General features: G+C 34.6%; 1 protein-coding gene and 3 pseudogenes across 1 annotated transcript; 3 read left to right on the top strand and 1 right to left on the bottom strand.

The window, feature by feature from the left end:
- On the top strand, positions 1-2355 carry LOC120150379 (annotated as a pseudogene).
- Positions 2356-6458: 4103 nt separating this feature from the next.
- LOC120150221 lies at positions 6459-11074 on the top strand (annotated as a pseudogene).
- Positions 11075-12847: 1773 nt separating this feature from the next.
- On the top strand, positions 12848-13502 carry LOC120150590 (annotated as a pseudogene).
- Positions 13503-17315: 3813 nt separating this feature from the next.
- On the bottom strand, positions 17316-18126 carry LOC120150255 (agamous-like MADS-box protein AGL80). The gene has a single exon (XM_039162948.1). The coding sequence runs from the start codon at positions 18093-18095 to the stop codon at positions 17316-17318; it is 780 nt and encodes a 259-aa protein (XP_039018879.1). The 5' UTR covers positions 18096-18126.

The following is an 18126-nucleotide window of genomic DNA, read 5'->3' as shown; positions in this document are numbered from 1 at the left end:
TTTAATTTGTCGTGGGATCGAGTCGGCATTTCATAATTTGAAATTTTCATACGAAAATATGGGGAAAACCTGAAGATATGGGGAATGCAAATGGAAGAGAAGACGGAGCCAATGGCGGTATCGAAAATTTTTACTCAATATCCAACGGTGGGGAGCCGATTGTTCCTGAAGTCGGCGCAACAGCCTCTACTGTTGCAGTTCGAGTGCCGTCGTCTGAGTCAATGGCGATTACCCCGCCGCAGAGCCCTCGCCAGTCTCGATCCCCTCTTTTATTTGCGCCTCAGGTTTGCATCTTCGAAACTTCAATTTTGATGTATTTTGAATTTATTGTATTTTCAATATTCTAACTTCCCCAAATATCCAAAGGGAAAAAAGAGAGGTTTTGTTTCTGAATGTATTTGAATTAGTACAAATCTAAGTTTTGATTGGAAAATTGAGTAACTAACTGAAGAAATTTTGTGTTGACAGATAGGGGAAATTAAAATGTTTTGAATTGTTTCATTGAATGAAACGTGGAAGATAATGTTTTTGGCCGCCTTCTTTTTGGTCATAATTTAGGGCCTTTACAATAACTGGTGAGTGGAGATGTTGATACCAAGTCTCTTTTCATATCAATGTAACGTTGTTGCTTTGTTACAAATTCGTTTGAAGTTTGGATTCAAAAGAGATTAGGAAGTAAAAAGGAATGATCTTAAATCTATATTTTTATGGGATTCTTTTAATGTAATAGTTTTCCTCTCTTGTTGTCAATTCTTAAGAGAATGCTTAGTTGTTTAAATCTTTATCATCATCTTTTAGAACTGATGATAGATGAGAGTAACACACATAAATGAACCGATGGGGAAGGAGGAAGATTGTTTGATCAGTCTAACCAATGCCAAAACCCGAAAAGTGTTCAACTTTTGTAAAATCAGTGTCCAAGAAGACTTGTTGCTTTGATTTTATGTATAGATTCATGTGTGTATCCACATTTGGAGGTGCGAGTATCCACATTGCTTTATAGGTTCATGTGGATATCTAGACACCTAATTTGGAGTGAGATTCCACATTGCTTGCAAGTAATTGGTTTTCAAAATTGTGTATATCAAATAGTTTGTTTTGTTTGGATAATCTTCATCTGATCAGATAGTAATTATTATGGGGCTATATAAATACTTTGCAATACGTATTCTTCAGTTATGGTGGGATTGTGAGGTACTGAAGAGTTTTGTCTATCTGGGCACTGGCCTTACCACTTATAAGTCGAGTTGCTTTCGTTGCTTTTTCAGGTTCCTGTAGCTTCCGTACCTAGGGGTGATGGCCATTCCTTTCTCAGCCAAATTTGGCGGCATGATTCACCGGGGATTGGTGATAGTCCATCTGAGAAAGGTATCCCTGTCATTAGAATTATGGTGGTCATGACGTGGCTGTGGAGGTTGGGACAATTGGAGATCAAGGTTGGTTTTCAGCTCCTCCTTAGTGTTATAGATACTGACATTTCATGATTAAGAAACCCTGCTGTTTCTCTTTTTGTTTGCAAAGTGAAACCCAATCATGGGCAGCATATAATCCAGTCTATTATTTTCTGCTTCCAGGAAGAAACTGCTGAGATCTGGTAAGGACCATTCACTTCTTTTGGTCCTTCCATCTGGCATATACCATTACAAGTTTATTGTTGATGGAGAATGGAGATATATGCCAGATCTGCCTTTTGTTGCTGATGAAATGGGCCATGTTTGTAATCTTCTTGATGTTCATGTATGTATCTTCTTATATGACACTCAAATTTGAATCATTATTTTTTTACTCCAGTAATGGTGCTTTCATATGCTGATGTAGTATAAATGGCCGACATGCGAAACTGGCTATTTACAAAATAAGCATGTCTTGTTGCATGAAAATAGAGGTTCTCATGTTTTAAATTCGCTATTATGATTTTATGACTTTACTCGTTCTTTTCTTGTCCATAACTAATCTCAGTTATACTGGTCACCATTTTTGTTGGCTTTCATTAACTTATTTACTTGATACTATTTCTTGCAGGACTATGTACCTGAAAATCTGGAGAATGTATCGGAGTTTGTGGCCCCGGGATCTCCAAACTCCAGTTATGGGCAGGCACTGCCAACTGAGGAAGATTTTGCAAAGGAGCCTGTTGTAGTTCCATCCCAGCTGCATCAAACCGTCCTTGGTACAGATAATCAAGATGGAGCATCATCCTTGAAACCTCAACATGTCGTACTTAACCATCTTTTCATTGAGAAAGGATGGGCATCCCATTCTGTTGTTTCCCTGGGATTGACCCATAGGTTTGAGTCCAAGTACGTGACTGTTGTACTCTATAAGCCACTAAAAAGGTAACATGCACACTGCACTTCACACTGTAAAGAAACAAAAGTAACTTCAACATTTGTTTGTGAAGGTACGTCATTTCTATAGATCTGCTTTTATACTTTTAACATGTTTTGTTGCACTTCAACATTGGTTTATGTCAAAATGTTTTGTATACAGAAAATTTTGCCATCTTTGGAACACTTGAAAGTTAAGCGTCTGCAATGCTATTTTCGCCATGTCCAGCTTTCTACTGCCTTATAGATGTGTGTAGATAGTTAGGTAAAGCTTTATTAATTTGACATTTGAGCTGTTACTTTTAAAGAGAAGAGCTGAAAGGCAGTTGATCCTGAATCGGACAATAGAAAGCTTCCGCTCCCTTTACTTTTCTGGTTAGTATTACGTAATTGGTCACGAGAAAGAGTTGATGTCTTTTGATATCATCCACGAATTCTTTATTTGTTTGGGGTTTTCTTTTGATCTGCATGCACAATGACCATTTGTTGGGTGTTTGTGTTCAAGCACATACAAATAAAAGAATAGTAATACTTGTTTGTCAGGCGTAAGAATTGCGTGGACGATGGATAATAACATTGGGATACGTTTACATTGCTCGGCTTGTTGATACTTTGACAGCCATGACTGGACTGTCTTTTCCCATTTCTTCCCCGGCCATGGTTGCAATGTTATGGTGTTGTAAACATTATGCAACATATCGTGGATGTTGCGGACGTGAAATCGTCTATACGAATCTCACAGCCCACAGGCAATTCATCCATATTTATACCTAATGCAACGACTGACTTTTTTTTTAAAGTTTATACATGTTAAAATATTATCATATATATGTAACGAAATGATTGCAACTTGATGTTTTGTAATTTTGATATCTTAATCCAAAACTCACACCCTTATTTAGATTGGTTTGAGGTTCACGTTGGCCAAAGTTTTAGTTTTTTTTTGCTATTAAAATTTTAAAACTAACGAATTCATCAATAATATTATTGATTTATAATAAATTATTCATTCAACATTAACAATTATTAACGTAGATGATGAAAAACTTACTTGGCATGTTAATCGCTTACTTGACAACATTGAACAATGAATTTGTTGGATTGACCGATCAACTCTTCAACTTTAAATAAAGTAAATTCAATTTTTAAAACCGAATTTATTTTATTTGAGTTTCATTATCCTTAAAACTCATTTATCTCTTTTGAAAAAAAAACCATTTTATAGGTGATGAAAGAATACTTTATGGACGTGCCACTTTGTAACTGTGGACACCCAGTTAAGCAGAACTCTTTTTAAACAAATGAAAATTGAGAAAGGGATTTCTTTAGTTGCTGAAATTATGAGAAGAAATTGACCAGAATATACACTTTTGTCATGTCTATAACATGCGTTTTTATTAAAAATAATCGTCTTTTTCAAGATGAATGTGTGTTATTCAAATAATAAAATTTATTTCGCTACATAATTAAATAATAAAGCAAATTATAACACTTTTAAAGTATTTAAATTTATAAATCTTTAAATATTAAAATAATATTAATATCAACTAAACCGATTAGTAGGAAAGCTCATGATTCGTTAAAAAAACGTGCATTATCAATCATTGTAAAGACAATAGTAGTATAAATGAATGGATGATTGAAGGGTCAGCTCGTTCTGATTCACGTGTCGGAGAAAACATTGGATTGTGAGTTGCGTTAAAACTAACTTTTTTTAGCGACACGTGTGAATTAATTGGTCTTTCGGCGACAGAATATCTTTGAACGGCCGATCTAACATTCCTATTATTATTATTATTATTATTATTATTAACTCGTTCTGGAATACACTATCACTGTGTTTGTGTTTGCATTGTGCTGTATAAGAGGGACAAATTAAGGTCTTAAAAATTATAAGTACTTTAATTTGAATATAATAATTAATTTTAAGATAAATTATATATTTAGTATTTAAATTATTGATTTTATTTCATTTTAGTATTTAAATTTTTATTTGTTTTATAATCATATATAACGTTTACTTTTGTTTCATTTTGATATCTCACCGTTAAAAATTTAACGAAACTTATTACGAATTAAGTGAATATTTGTCAACTGTCATCGTAATTGAATGTTTATCTTTTTTTAGTTTTAATATTTGTGATCAAATAGTATGAATAAAGTGACCTTAATAGTTAAGAGGTTTATTATTATCTTTTGAAGTCTCATGTTTGAGCATCGTATATATTAAAGGGTATAAACGTGAATCTTTGAACAAACACTACCCTTGTATACACTTAATATATATATATATATATATTTATGACCATATAAGCATTTAATTATAGATAGGTTCTTTCCATATTTTTAAATAGTATATTTGGAAATAAATTTATTTCCTATTACAACTTTCCATGAAAACTAAATCATATTTAATATCAATTTCAGTAATTTTTTTCTTCTCCATTTACTTTTAGGTTTTATTTGATATAAAAAATGCAAAACATATACGACCAAACCTACTTAATTTTTTTTAAATATCAATGATTTTAATTTTGAATATTTACATAATTTTAAACAAATGAAGTTCTTAAAATTTACATCGAATAATACTAAAATAATATTTATTCAAAAATACTTAACCATTTGACAATAAATATTCAAACACTCTTAGAAATGTTATGTTTAAACCCTAAATCTCTAAAAAATAACAAATATATCTTAATAAATGAGATTACTTTGTTCGTATGAATAATACGTCAGTTATACATGCAAAAATGCAAAGAAAATTTCAGGGACTTAAATAGCAATATGCAGAAATACAAGGATAAATAAGTGAAATAACTATTAATTTCAGCATCGCAAAATTTTTCCATGGCTAACGATAATCAGATGCTCATCAAATGTTTTTGTCACGTTCCCAAAATCCCATACATTTAATTTTTTTTCTCTAAATAAATCTCTTAGCCCGTAATTTAACGAGAAACGGACGATTGCGTTGATAACGGGACGCAATCACCGTTATTCTAACCGTTACTGAAAAAAAACTTAAAAAAATATAATTTTTTTGTGTTCATCGTCACCAAGCCTTTTTCTTTTCTTTTTAAATTCACGTTTTTTATACATGTATGTTGAGATTTAAAAGGAAAAAAAATAGAAAAGTAAAAGAGAAGAACGAACCTGTTTTGTGGGTCTCGTCAGAGTAAAATTCATTGTAATCGGAAAAAGAAATCTTCGTCGGAGGTTAAGATTGTTGAAGAAAAAAAGAAAAACATTCACGATTTGGATTTAGGCTAAAACATGTTATGATTTTAGAATTTCTTTTTATCTAGTTTTGATATTTGAGTGTTGAGAGAAGAGAGTAGAAAGAAATGAGGAAGAAAGGAGAGAACGTGGTGGGGGTGGGAGGAAGAATAGAGTTTAGGATTAAATATTTTAGACTTTTTTAGTCTTAAAAAAAATATTCTGGACTTATTTTTATTAAGTTATAAAATATATCTTTATGAAATATTAATTTGCTATCCTTTTAATTTTTAAAATTTATAATTTAAACTATATTTTAGAATGTAAACTTTAATTTTTGTTTAATTTAGTCATAATTTTAATAATTTGAATAATAATGTGTTCACAATGTTATCATGAATTAATTATTTTATCATGTTACCAGAGTTTTAAAATCTTCTGTATAGTTAAACTATATTATATATATATCATTTTAGCTTAGAAAATATTCTAAAAATCATTAAAAATGACTCATTATAATTATAATTATTATATTTTATGATAAGTTATGCAAAATTTAAAATAATTCACGATCGCAGCACTCGCAGTGACCGTGATGACGTCTGTTATGTCCGTAACTACGACAAACACGACTCAACCGAAAACGTTATTTAAATCCCTGGTTATAAAGCTTTTTCGTAAGGTAGATTTCTGCAATTTCGTTCGGCTTATTAAAATTTCAATGCTGAGTTGATGATCATATACTGAACGACAAAGCCTGTACTTTTAATGTTGTCTGGCTGATAAAAAATGATAGGTTTTTTTAGCCGGTTTTTTTAGCCAGACAATAGCATATGTCTTCAAATACTAAATTTTGGGTTCAAGATTTTTTTGGGTTAATGCTTTCTTCTTTTCTTCTTCTTTCATAAAAATTGAGTTTTGTGCTTTTGGGCAGTAAAGGTGAAGGCTTTGGGTGAAGGTTTTGTGCTGTGAAGAAATGGCGACTGGAGCTGTGCCAGCTTCGTTTCCAGGTTTGAAGAGCAAAGAGCCAGGCTTAGGATTTGCTAAACGTATGGATTTTGTGAGGCTTTGTGATTTGAAAAGACCCAAGTCTGGTAAAACAATGATCTTCGTGATTAGGAATCAGAATCCCAGTCAAGATACTGCTCAACTTCAGCCTGCATCAGAAGGGAGCCCTTTGTTAGGTACAAAGCTCAAACTGCCAAAAAGAAATTATATTTGGATTTAAGATCACCATTTCCTGAATCCGACCTTAGTGGTAAAAAAAAAGTGTTGTTCTAGTCCCGATTTCAAGCACTGTGTTTGTAGGTGTGTGTTGTCAATGGCTAATAAAAATTCTGAATAGATACTGTCTTATAATCATCCTGGACTATTAAAAAAATCACCATTTCCTGAATATTTTGTTGATCTTTATATGAACTAATACTACAGAACTTAGTTGAAAAGAGGGTTTTGTTGTTGCCCTTTTTTCCTCTTGAGTTTCTATTGTTCTGAAATCTGAATCGTGATGAGTCATGTTAAGTTTTCTTATGCCATTTAGATACACAAATGCCAAGTTTATTTTCACTTATGATTAAGCTATGCCTCTCTATTTAAGATTTTTTATTCTCCATTGGTTTTTTTAAGGAACCTCCTATGACTAACTGTTCTAATTAGTTCCAAGGCAAAAGTACTGTGAATCCATATACAAAACGGTCAGGAGAAAAACTAGGACGGTAATGGTTGGAAACATCGCTCTTGGTAGCCAGCATCCAATACGGATTCAAACAATGACTACAACAGACACTAAGGATGTGGCTGGGACAGTGGAAGAGGTATCGATTTCTCCCTTCTGCGTGAGCTTTTTCTTTTCTGTTAAAATAATGGGTTTCGGATTCGCTTCCCGGATTGTCCAGCCATATGAATTGACAACCTATATCCGATGAGTGTTCGATGTGTAGATTGCAATGCTCTAGTTTCCTTACCTTATGGTGTCCTGACTTTTTATTTGATATTCTGTGAATTAGTCTTATGAAATTAACTACAGTGGTCTTTTTAACAGATAATGAGATAACTGTTCAAGGGAAGAAAGGTTTTGAAATAAAAAACTCTCTGGTACAGAAAAAGTAAGTCTGGTTCTTTGTAAGAATTAGTTGTCACTTTTTCAAGGTTCAGTCACATATTTAGTATGAAAACTTATACTATCACTAATTATTGTTCATGCAGTTATAATATACCTCTGGTGGCAGATATCCATTTTGCCCCTTCGGTTGCATTAAGAGTTGCCGAGTGCTTTGATAAAATTCGAGTCAACCCTGGAAATTTTGGTAAGTAATTCAGTGTACATTCGTTTTTGTTTTTAGATTTTAATTTCAGCTATTCTGAATAAAAAGTGTGGTAAATTGCAGCTGATAGAAGGGCTCAGTTTGAGCAATTAGAGTATACGGATGAGGACTATCAGAAAGAACTTGAACATATTGAGGAGGTCAGATCACTCTTCTTTTAGGTTCAGTCATGCATCATTTGGTATTTAGTTGGTTTAGGGTGAAACATATTAAAAAATTAACAACTGATTCAATAGTATCTAACATCGCACTGTGACTTTTTAAGCATGTATCAATTTCACTATGCGTATTGACCAGCCCTCCCCCGTGAACTACAACAGGTTTTTACTCCATTGGTCGAAAAATGTAAGAAATATGGAAGGGCGATGCGTATTGGAACCAACCATGGGAATCTTTCTGACCGTATAATGAGCTACTATGGAGATTCTCCTAGGGGAATGGTGAACATTTATCTTATCCTGACAGCTTTCAAGTGCATTTTCTCGTCCTATGCATTCAATTAATTGGTTTTTCCATAGAACAGGTTGAATCTGCATTTGAGTTTGCCAGGATATGCAGAAAGTTGGACTACCATAATTTCGTCTTCTCAATGAAAGCAAGCAATCCAGTTGTCATGGTCCAGGCATACCGGCTGCTCGTCGCTGAAATGTATGTTCATGGCTGGGATTATCCACTACATCTAGGAGTCACCGAAGCTGGAGAAGGTGAGGATGGGAGGATCAAATCTGCGATTGGCATTGGGACCCTCCTTCAGGTTCACTGTATATATATATCATAGTCAATGGAAGCAATTGGCATAAAAGTTTTCATGCTGTGGTCCTGCACTGTTCCACAGCTATGGTGATTTTAAAAATGTGTTGGACAAGTCTGGCTCATTTGTTGATGATATGATCTTATATTTGCAGGATGGTTTAGGTGACACAATCAGAGTTTCACTCACCGAGCCACCTGAGGAAGAGATTGATCCATGCAGAAGGCTGGTTAACCTGGGTATGAAAGCTGCCGAACTTCAGCAAGGGGTGGTAGGATTCGAAAACTTTGATTAATTAGACAACATGTTCTATCACTTCAAGTGCTGTTATTTTGAGAACCTTTCTATACATCTCAAAATTTCACCAGGCACCATTTGAGGAAAAGCACAGACATTACTTTGATTTCCAGCGTCGATCTGGTCAATTGCCAACACAAAAGGAGGTTAGTCATAAAAGTCTCAATATCACTGTGTTAGCTAATCCTGTTCCCGAACTGTTCTGAATGGGCGATTTATTTCTCTATAGGGTGAAGAGGTGGATTATAGAGGTGTCTTGCATCGTGATGGCTCGGTTCTTATGTCTGTTTCCCTGGATCTGTTGAAGGTAACAGTCACACTATCTTCCTTGATAGAGATGGTGGAGAAATTCTATAATTCCTTTTCCCACCTCTGCAGGCACCAGAACTCTTATACAAGTCACTTGCAGCAAAGCTGGTTGTTGGCATGCCATTTAAGGTCTACCCTTGATCCATTTACTCTATTAAGATTGAATGCATTATGTGGGCTTTTGTCATTGTAATATGTCGATGCAGGACTTGGCAACGGTAGACTCGATCATACTGAGGGAGCTTCCACCAGTAGACGACAGTGATGCCGTAAGAATCCAACTTCTTGTCCTTTCTCTCGCTATCTCTCTACTCTTCACAAAATTTTGTAAATAATGGATGTTCATTATAATATAACAGCGGCTGGCTCTTAAATGGTTGGTAGACATAAGCATGGGTGTCATAACACCTTTATCGGAGCAGCTAACAAAGCCATTGCCTAATGCTATTGCTATGCTAAATCTTAAGGAACTATCGACTGGAGTTTACAAGCTTTTGCCGGAAGGTGCTGCTGCTCATTTTTTATATCGAGTTCTGAACACATGGATGGTTATCCTCGTTTATTCTTCTTTGCTCATATGATATCAGTTCATTCACTGTGCAGGTACGCGCCTGGCTGTATCTGTACGTGGCGATGAGCCCTATGAAGAATTGGAAACCCTCAAAGACATTGAGGCTACAATGCTTCTTCATAATGTACCCTACGATGAAGATAAGATTGGCCGAGTGCATGCAGCAAGGAGGTAATTTACTTATGACCTGATTTGCTTATTTGTCATAAGATTGAGCTATTTTGGTCATGCTAGACTTGTTTTATCATTTCCTTTTACTTTTATGGTTCTGCCACCCACTGCATGCCATTCCTTGTTTCCGATGTTTGAACATTATGTTCTTCCGCAGGTTATTTGAGTATCTATCGGAGAATAGTCTTGATTTCCCTGTAATCCACCATATTCAGTTTCCAAATGGGATTCACAGGTAATAAAAAGCCCCATACTACTTGTTGATTGCTGTATTAATAGGTTTCGGTTTTTAACGTTTTCTTTACATGCAGCGATGATCTGGTCATTAATGCCGGCACCAATGCTGGAGCCCTTCTGGTGGATGGACTTGGAGATGGAATCTTGTTAGAAGCCCCAGACCAAGATTTCGATTTCCTCATAAACATTTCTTTCAACTTACTACAAGGCTGCAGAATGAGGAATACCAAGACAGTATGAATCTCATCCAAGTTGAAAAACCACAACAATTTTCGGAGATATATCTAATATCGCATCCGTTCTGGTTACAGGAGTATGTCTCGTGTCCGTCTTGCGGCAGAACTTTGTTTGACCTTCAAGAGATAATTGCAAAATACGAGAAAAGACGTCACACTTACCTGGTGTTTCGGTAATAACTAGTCCTCCGTGTCCAGTCGAAGATTGAATAATAGTTTGAGTTAATATAATAATCGATCTGTTTTGAACACGAGATCAATAATGTGAATTCTTTTTCTTTGCCAGATTGCAATTATGGGTTGCATCGTCAATGGTCCAGGAGAAATGGCTGATGCAGATTTCGGATACGTCGGTGGTGCTCCTGGAAAAATTGACCTCTATGTAGGCAAGATACCATAAATATGTGTGTGCAAGTTAGATAGAACACTAGGAAAAACAACAGGAATACATGGATTTTCAGATACCTAACCTGTAAATGGATTGTTTTTCTTTTTCAGACTGTTGTGAAGCGCGGAATTGCGATGGAGCATGCAACCGACGCTCTGATCCAGCTAATAAAAGATCATGGCCGATGGATAGACCCTCCTGCTGAAGAATAAGTTTAGGAGTAGAATCACACAAGGGGGTAATCACCTTCCCCTTCGTTGCATGCCATGCCACATATAGTAATTGCAGTCGTTTAAAGATGGTAGTGTTAAGTTCATTGCCTAGTTGCAGGCCACTCAAATTGGTGCACAATGTTTTATAAAGCATTTAAATGTTTAAAAATGTAGACATTACTTCTCTCTATGGAAAATCGACATATAATTGTGTTACTTCTACATGGAATGTAGAAATTCATTTTATCCCATGACACAAATAAATAATTTGAGATTTTTAAATAAATTTAAAAATGAAAAGGCTTGAAAGAGTGCTGCAATTTGGAAGGCAGTTCATCACTGGACCCATGCCCACGTTAATGGCGATACCACATTAAACCCTTTCAATTATATGAGTAAACTATAAATTTCATTTTCAAACTTTACTATCTCTCTTATTTTACTCACTAAACTTTAAAACTTTTTAATTTAATCATTAACTTTTGACATTGAAATTTTTAACTCACTCCACCGTTATTTTTTCTAGCTCTGTGCTGATTTGGCATTTTTATTATTATTTTAATTAACTTGATATAATTTTATTATTGTTTTATTTACATATGTACCAGCTCGGATTCTGGTGTGGTTCTTAAGCACCGACCACCGTGCCTTTAATCTCTCCGCCATCGTCTCTTTCCCTTCTAATACTCTCATCCTCCGCCTCCTTAAGCGCTCAAAATTTATCCATGATTAATTCCGTGTGAACTGAAAAGCAAGGAAAGAACCCATAAATATAGTCGTCGTCGCCTGAGAGAAAAACTCCTTTTAATCTCTACCACCATCCATAATCTACAACCGCTATCTAAAATTTCCGGGATTACAAAAAGTAAAATATTAACACAGATTGTCATTTACAAATTCCTATGTGTATTCAAATCCAAAATTCTAGCACCAACAATCTTAAAACCTAACAAATAAATATAAATCCTTAACTTCCAATGAAAACGAACGCAGAATCAGCAAAAGTCAGGAACCTAAAGCAGTGGAATTTCACATGCTTATTAGCATTCCTATGAATCAAACAAAATGACAAAAAGAAGAAAGATGGTCTTTTTCAGATGCTTTATCCATTCTATTATCTTCCAAGAAAAGAGAAATCAACAAATCTGGAGGAAAAAGGATAACAAAAAAAACTTGGAATTTCTCTCCCGCATTTCGTTATGTTTCTGGATCATCAAAAAAAAATTTTGGGTTCTTTTCTGTTATGGAATAAAGCAATGAACGCGTAGAATCTACCCCTAATCTGCCACCATTTTCATCGCCGACTTTAGTCTCACCAGGTCGCCCGCTGGAGAAGGAGAGTCGTTGCCCAAGACCCAAAAACATGTTCTTTAAAGGCTACAGGAAGATCAGACGGATGATATGATTTTGGGAAAAAAAATTGGGTCCCATCGGTCTCCGCCGCCGACCAGCGGTGGCCGGTGCGGCAGCAAGAAGGGGAGAAGATGAGAGAGAGAGAGAAAAAAGAAGGAAAGAATGAAACTGATAAAAAGGAAATTTTATATGACTTTTAAAGCAACGTCGTTTTGACGTGAAATTGAATTTTCCAAAACGACGATGTTTTATTTTATGCGTCAATTAATGACTATTTATATAATTTACCCAAAAAAAAAAAAAGATAGATCAATAGTGTAATGATAGAAACTCTAGTTTGATTTGGGTTAATACTTACAAGTCCAAACATCAAAACCAATTTCTCGGCCCAATAAAGTTATTTAAAACTTGAAATTACAAAAGTACCTATGTAATTTCTATTTTTCATAATGTTCTTAAAGGTTAAATCGGGCCATAAACCAGAGAAATATAAGGAAAAAAACCGCTAGCTTTATTATCCCACTCTTTCCACACCTCTATTTCTGAAAGCTCTAATCGCTCTTTTTCTCATTCATCAAATAGTAAGCCCAACAATACCGCCCAAGTTTGACCTAACACAGGTCGTAGATGTCTTCGTCCGCATCACCGGCGGCGAAGTCGAGGCTGCCAGTTCTATCGCCCCAAAGATCGACCCACTTGGTCTCTCTCCCAAAAGATCGGTGAAGACATCGCCAAAGAAACCGCCAAGGACTGGAAGGGTCTCCGTGTGACCGTCAAGCTCACCGTCCAGAATCGCCAGGCAAAAGTCACGGTCGTCCCATCGGCCGCCCCTCTGGTAATCAAGGCGTTGACGGAACCCGAGAGGGATAGGAAGAAGACCAAGAACATCAAACATAATGGGAATATCAACCTTGACGACGTCATCGAAATTGTTAAAGTAATGAGGCCGAGGTCGATGGCTAAGGATTTGAGAGGGACGATGAAGGAGATTCTGGGCACGTGCGTCTCTGTTGGGTGCCCTATTGACGGGAAAGACCTAAGGGTGCGTTTGGTTCAGGGAATGTAAGATTACCAGTGAGAATGTAAGATTACCAGAGAATAGGATTATTGGGAATGTTGTATTTTGTGTTTGGTTGGTTTAGCAAGAATATAAGATTACTGTGTTTGGTTAAAGGAATAAAAGATTATTGGAATGTATATTTGACCAAATTGTCCTTATTATATATATTTTTATAATATTACAAGTTGAAAAATATTTATATATTTTCTTTAAAAATTTAAATTCATAAAATTTATAATTTTTTTTTACAAAATTAAAAATATAAAAAATGTTTAATGGAAGGGTAAAATTTTATTTTAACCACTGAACTTCATATAAAATTTTAATTATAGATTTTTTTTTGTAAATCTAAAATAGTTTAAGGATAAATTTGTAATTTAACATTCGTAGAATTTTTATTATTCAATGACAGAAGAAGGATATTTTTTTAAAAAAATTTAAGGGCATTTTAGTCTAAAACGCCGGTAATGTTACAATACCTAAGGGAAGGGAGTTAATGACATTCCCGGTAATATACAAAAAAACTCCACTATTGGTAATAAAACATTATCGGGAATGACATTCCCGGCCAAACCAAACAGGGGAATGTGGATTCCATTCCCGGGGGAATCTCACATTCCCCCATCCAAACGGCCCCTAAGGGCTTGATTAGCCGGGGGGAATGAAATGTGATTACCCCTTCCTTTAAGTATTGTTAGATTATCGGCGTTTTAGACTAAAATACTCTTAATTTTTTTTCAAAAATATCATTCATCTGTCGTTGAATAAAAAAAATTCTACGAATGTTAAATTACAAATTTATCCTTAAATTATTTTAGATTTACAAAAAAAGTTCATAATTAGAATTTTATATGAAGTTAGAGGTTAAAATAAAATTTTACCCTTTCATTAAACATATTTATCTTTTTAATTTTGTAAAAAATTTATATAAATTTTATGAATTTAATTTTTTTAAAGAAAATATAAAATAAATATAGTGAAATTATAGTAGAATTTTACTTGTTTAAAAAATAAATATATAATAATAACAATTTGATAAAATATACATTTCAATAATATTTTATTTCTTTAACCAAACACTGTAATCTTACATTCCTGCTAAACGAACCAAACACAAAATACAACATTTTCAGTAATCTTATTTCCACCAGTAATCCTATTTTCACCGATAATTTTATATTCCAAGACTGATTCCTCCAAGAAAAGTTGTTAAAGCATCAACTTCTTCGTCCTTGTTCATATGATAGACACGTGCCCGAAGGGGGGAACTACTAGGCTTTGTTAGGACATCTAACATGTATCTTTCCAGGACTTGAGTACCAGTTCCAGCAGCAACAACTAGTAAGGCCTAGAAAGGCAATTTTTTGCCATAATTTCTTTTGTAAGGATTGAAGTGAAGGGCGTCCCATGGTCGGATGCAAGCCAAGCTAGTTAATCAAAAGCGAGTCTCCATTACGCGGTGATCTTTTCGTAAGTGGAGGTCCAGGCTCTAATCCAGTCTCTGATGGCGTAGTGGGCTAACTGACTGACCTAAAGTAAAGGACTAGGCAGCTTCGGCTCCTATAACACAAGACCCGCATTCAATCAGAGAGGCTTTAACTCCCTCGTGGGAGGCGATTGCACCAGTAGCAAAAGAGATCTCCGGATAAATAGGTACCATATCATATGTATAACGAGAACGGACATGACACAACAAGTTGCTAGTTTCCTTTTTTATTACTAATACTTTTCTCCCATTTTCCTTTTTTAGTTTTGTTTAATTTTAAGGTTTGGACATTTTTTTGGATATTTATTTATCAGTGGGAGATTGAATTTGATATCAATTTAGACAAGTTTAACTGTTATGGATCCTTGAATCGCTCTAGATGTAATGTTTATCTATATTTTTTTCTTTAAAGTTCCCTTTTTTGGCTTCTTATATTGCCTATTTAAAATGCAAGTACTGGTAGTGCTTCTTCTTGGTTTGTAGGAATTGAGTGGAAAATGCAAGTCCTGGTAGTGTCGAATCCGTTTGCTGGTAGTGGAAATTAATGAAATTCTAGCATTGTAGTTGAGTTTGGTTACTGAACTTGTTTTAGGAAGTCAGTCCTCATCGGTTTGCTGGTTATCAATACGCTATTTCTTATATATATATTATGCTTCAAGATTGAGATGCCTTCAAATGGTTGTTCCTATTGTCACATACGACTTCGTGGTGGAAGTGCCTTGGTCCTATGTGACACAAATGAGTGTCATTTTAAGAAATAGTATTATTTGAGTTTTATTTGATAAATAAATATTAAATATGTATTATTTTAATAATTTAGCCTTGATGCTCATTCTTTTATTGCTAAGTTGCTTATGCATTTATTGTTTCCATCTTAATCAGGTTGCAATTCTTAGACTCTTCGATTTTCTAGTCCCAATAGAAGTACTTTGTGAACTTAAAGATTGTCTTCTTCTTACACCGTCTAACTTGTGCATCTTAGTACGAGAAAATAATTAATTTACCTTTGGTAAAGTATTATCTCATTCAGTTTATTAACATTATCTATATTTATCTTTGCTAAAACTTTTGACTGATTTGTTGGGTTTGATACTGATCAAACACATCTTTTATGTGTTTGGCATTGAATACAATAAAGACGAATGCAATATTTTATATTAAATGACACGTTTCTAAAATTTAAGAATAAATTAACTTATAAAATTTTAAGATGGTAAAAATATATTTTTAATAAAAAATACATAAAATATTCTAAAATATTTGATAAATTTAAGGCTTCAAAAGAGGTGACTGTCCCCAATGGTCCCTCGATCCATTCCTGAATATATATTACAGAGTTATAGTATTGACTATGGACGCCATTTGGACTAAATCTTCGTTTGAACAATAATTTTTTTTCTTCCCAGTGGTGAAAGAAACTGCAAGTTTTTCCTCGTATACTCAAATTGAGGAAGCAGCAAACAGTAACACAACAGCAAAGAGCCATGGTTTTGTGTTGAAATCAAGTTTGTTTTGTTACTATGTGTAGAGTGATTTCACAGACTATTGGCTTGTTAAAGCATTGTATATTAGGCTCCGCTTCATGCATTGATCTTTTATTAGGGTTGGATTTTACGTATTTTTTTCAGTTGATGTTTGGGATTAAATCGAAATGTTCAAAAACTTTGGGGACCAATTTAGAATAAATGTTATAATTTGGGGATGAAATTGAAATGTTTAAAAGTTTAAAGACCAATTTAAAATTAGGATCATACTTTGAGGACATTTGATGCAATTCACTCAATGATTAAATAAATTTAAAAAAAAACTTCAAAATGATTAAATAACACACTAATATATTTTTTCGCCAAATGCCACTATTATTCAAATAATTAAGATTTGAGTTTTATTAAAAAGTCGTTAATAATTATTTGCGAATGAAGTAAATTGGGTTGAGAAGATCACCTTTACCTCTGCAGTACCCGATATAGATTAGTCGACTAATAGATGAGAAACTGATGATTATATTTAAAAAAAAAGCGTTAATAATTTTATTAAAATAAAAATTTGCACTACAATGGTAAGCCCATTACAGAAAAGTCCCTACAAAACTGAATCCAAAATTTTTGAGTGCACAACCAAACTAAAGAAATCCAACCAAGACAAACCATACACCAAGGCAAATTAAAAATTTAAATAATAAAAAACTTAAATTAAAAGAATAATACAAACAATGTGATAATATATATAAAAATCATAATGTTTGGATCATAAAGGACTTTATCCAGGGACTTAGGATTCAAGAGGAAAGATTGTGATCAAAATCACATAGAATTATAAAATACGTTAGACTTGACCTTGATAGATGGAAAACAAATAATGCAATGGAACTCTATTTTTCCCACGGGAAAAAGGCATTGGACCAAAGGGGATTGTTGTTGATGTTAATGTTATCCCCAAATGGTAACATCATTTCATCACCACCAAATCCCACATGACTTCTCGGATTATTATTATTATTCATGAGCTCCATGATCCAATGTTGCCTCTGCATCGAATCAACGTTGTTGTTCACCTCTGATTGCACGGTCTCCCCTACGCTCATCCTCGGCGTTGCTTCGGGCATGACTGTTGTCATCACCGATGGTGTTGTAGCCACGGACGACGACGACGATGACCCTTGGGGATTATGAGATGTCTTACAGAGTAAATCAACCCTCTTGTCGATTTCCTTCAGGTTCTGATCGATCAACCACCCGAGATCGTTCAAGTCCATCATGTTTAGGCCGTGGAGGCCGGATTTTCCGATCAGGTTCTGGAACATGACATGAGTCATCTCCTTTTCCCGATTGTCCTTGCACTGTTTCTTGAGCTGTTCACTGGCTTTGGTGATCCTTTGGCCAAGGAAAGTCTCTTGGTTCACCATCTTCTTGCTTTGTTCCATCTCGGGGATCTTCCTGAACTTGGAGAGCACTCGATGCACTCCCATGGGGGATGGCCAAACCTCAGGTTGAGACTCATAAGGGCTGTACATAATAGCACAAGCGTCGATCCCACACAGTGTACTGAGTTCACTCACTTTCTTCATTAAACCCTTCTTTCTTTTCTTGAAGGTAGCTTTCCTTGCTGAGTCGTTGGTAATATAAGCAAGCTTCACTTTCTTTCTCGTCATGGCTTGGAAATCAAAGTTATTGGCTTTTTCT

This window comes from Hibiscus syriacus, unplaced genomic scaffold (assembly GCF_006381635.1).
Source record: "Hibiscus syriacus cultivar Baekdansim isolate YM2019G1 unplaced genomic scaffold, ASM638163v2 tig00111022_pilon, whole genome shotgun sequence".
NCBI lineage: Eukaryota > Viridiplantae > Streptophyta > Magnoliopsida > Malvales > Malvaceae > Hibiscus > Hibiscus syriacus.
The sequence above is the reverse complement of the archived record's forward strand: the minus strand, read 5'-3'. Positions and strand labels throughout refer to the sequence as shown.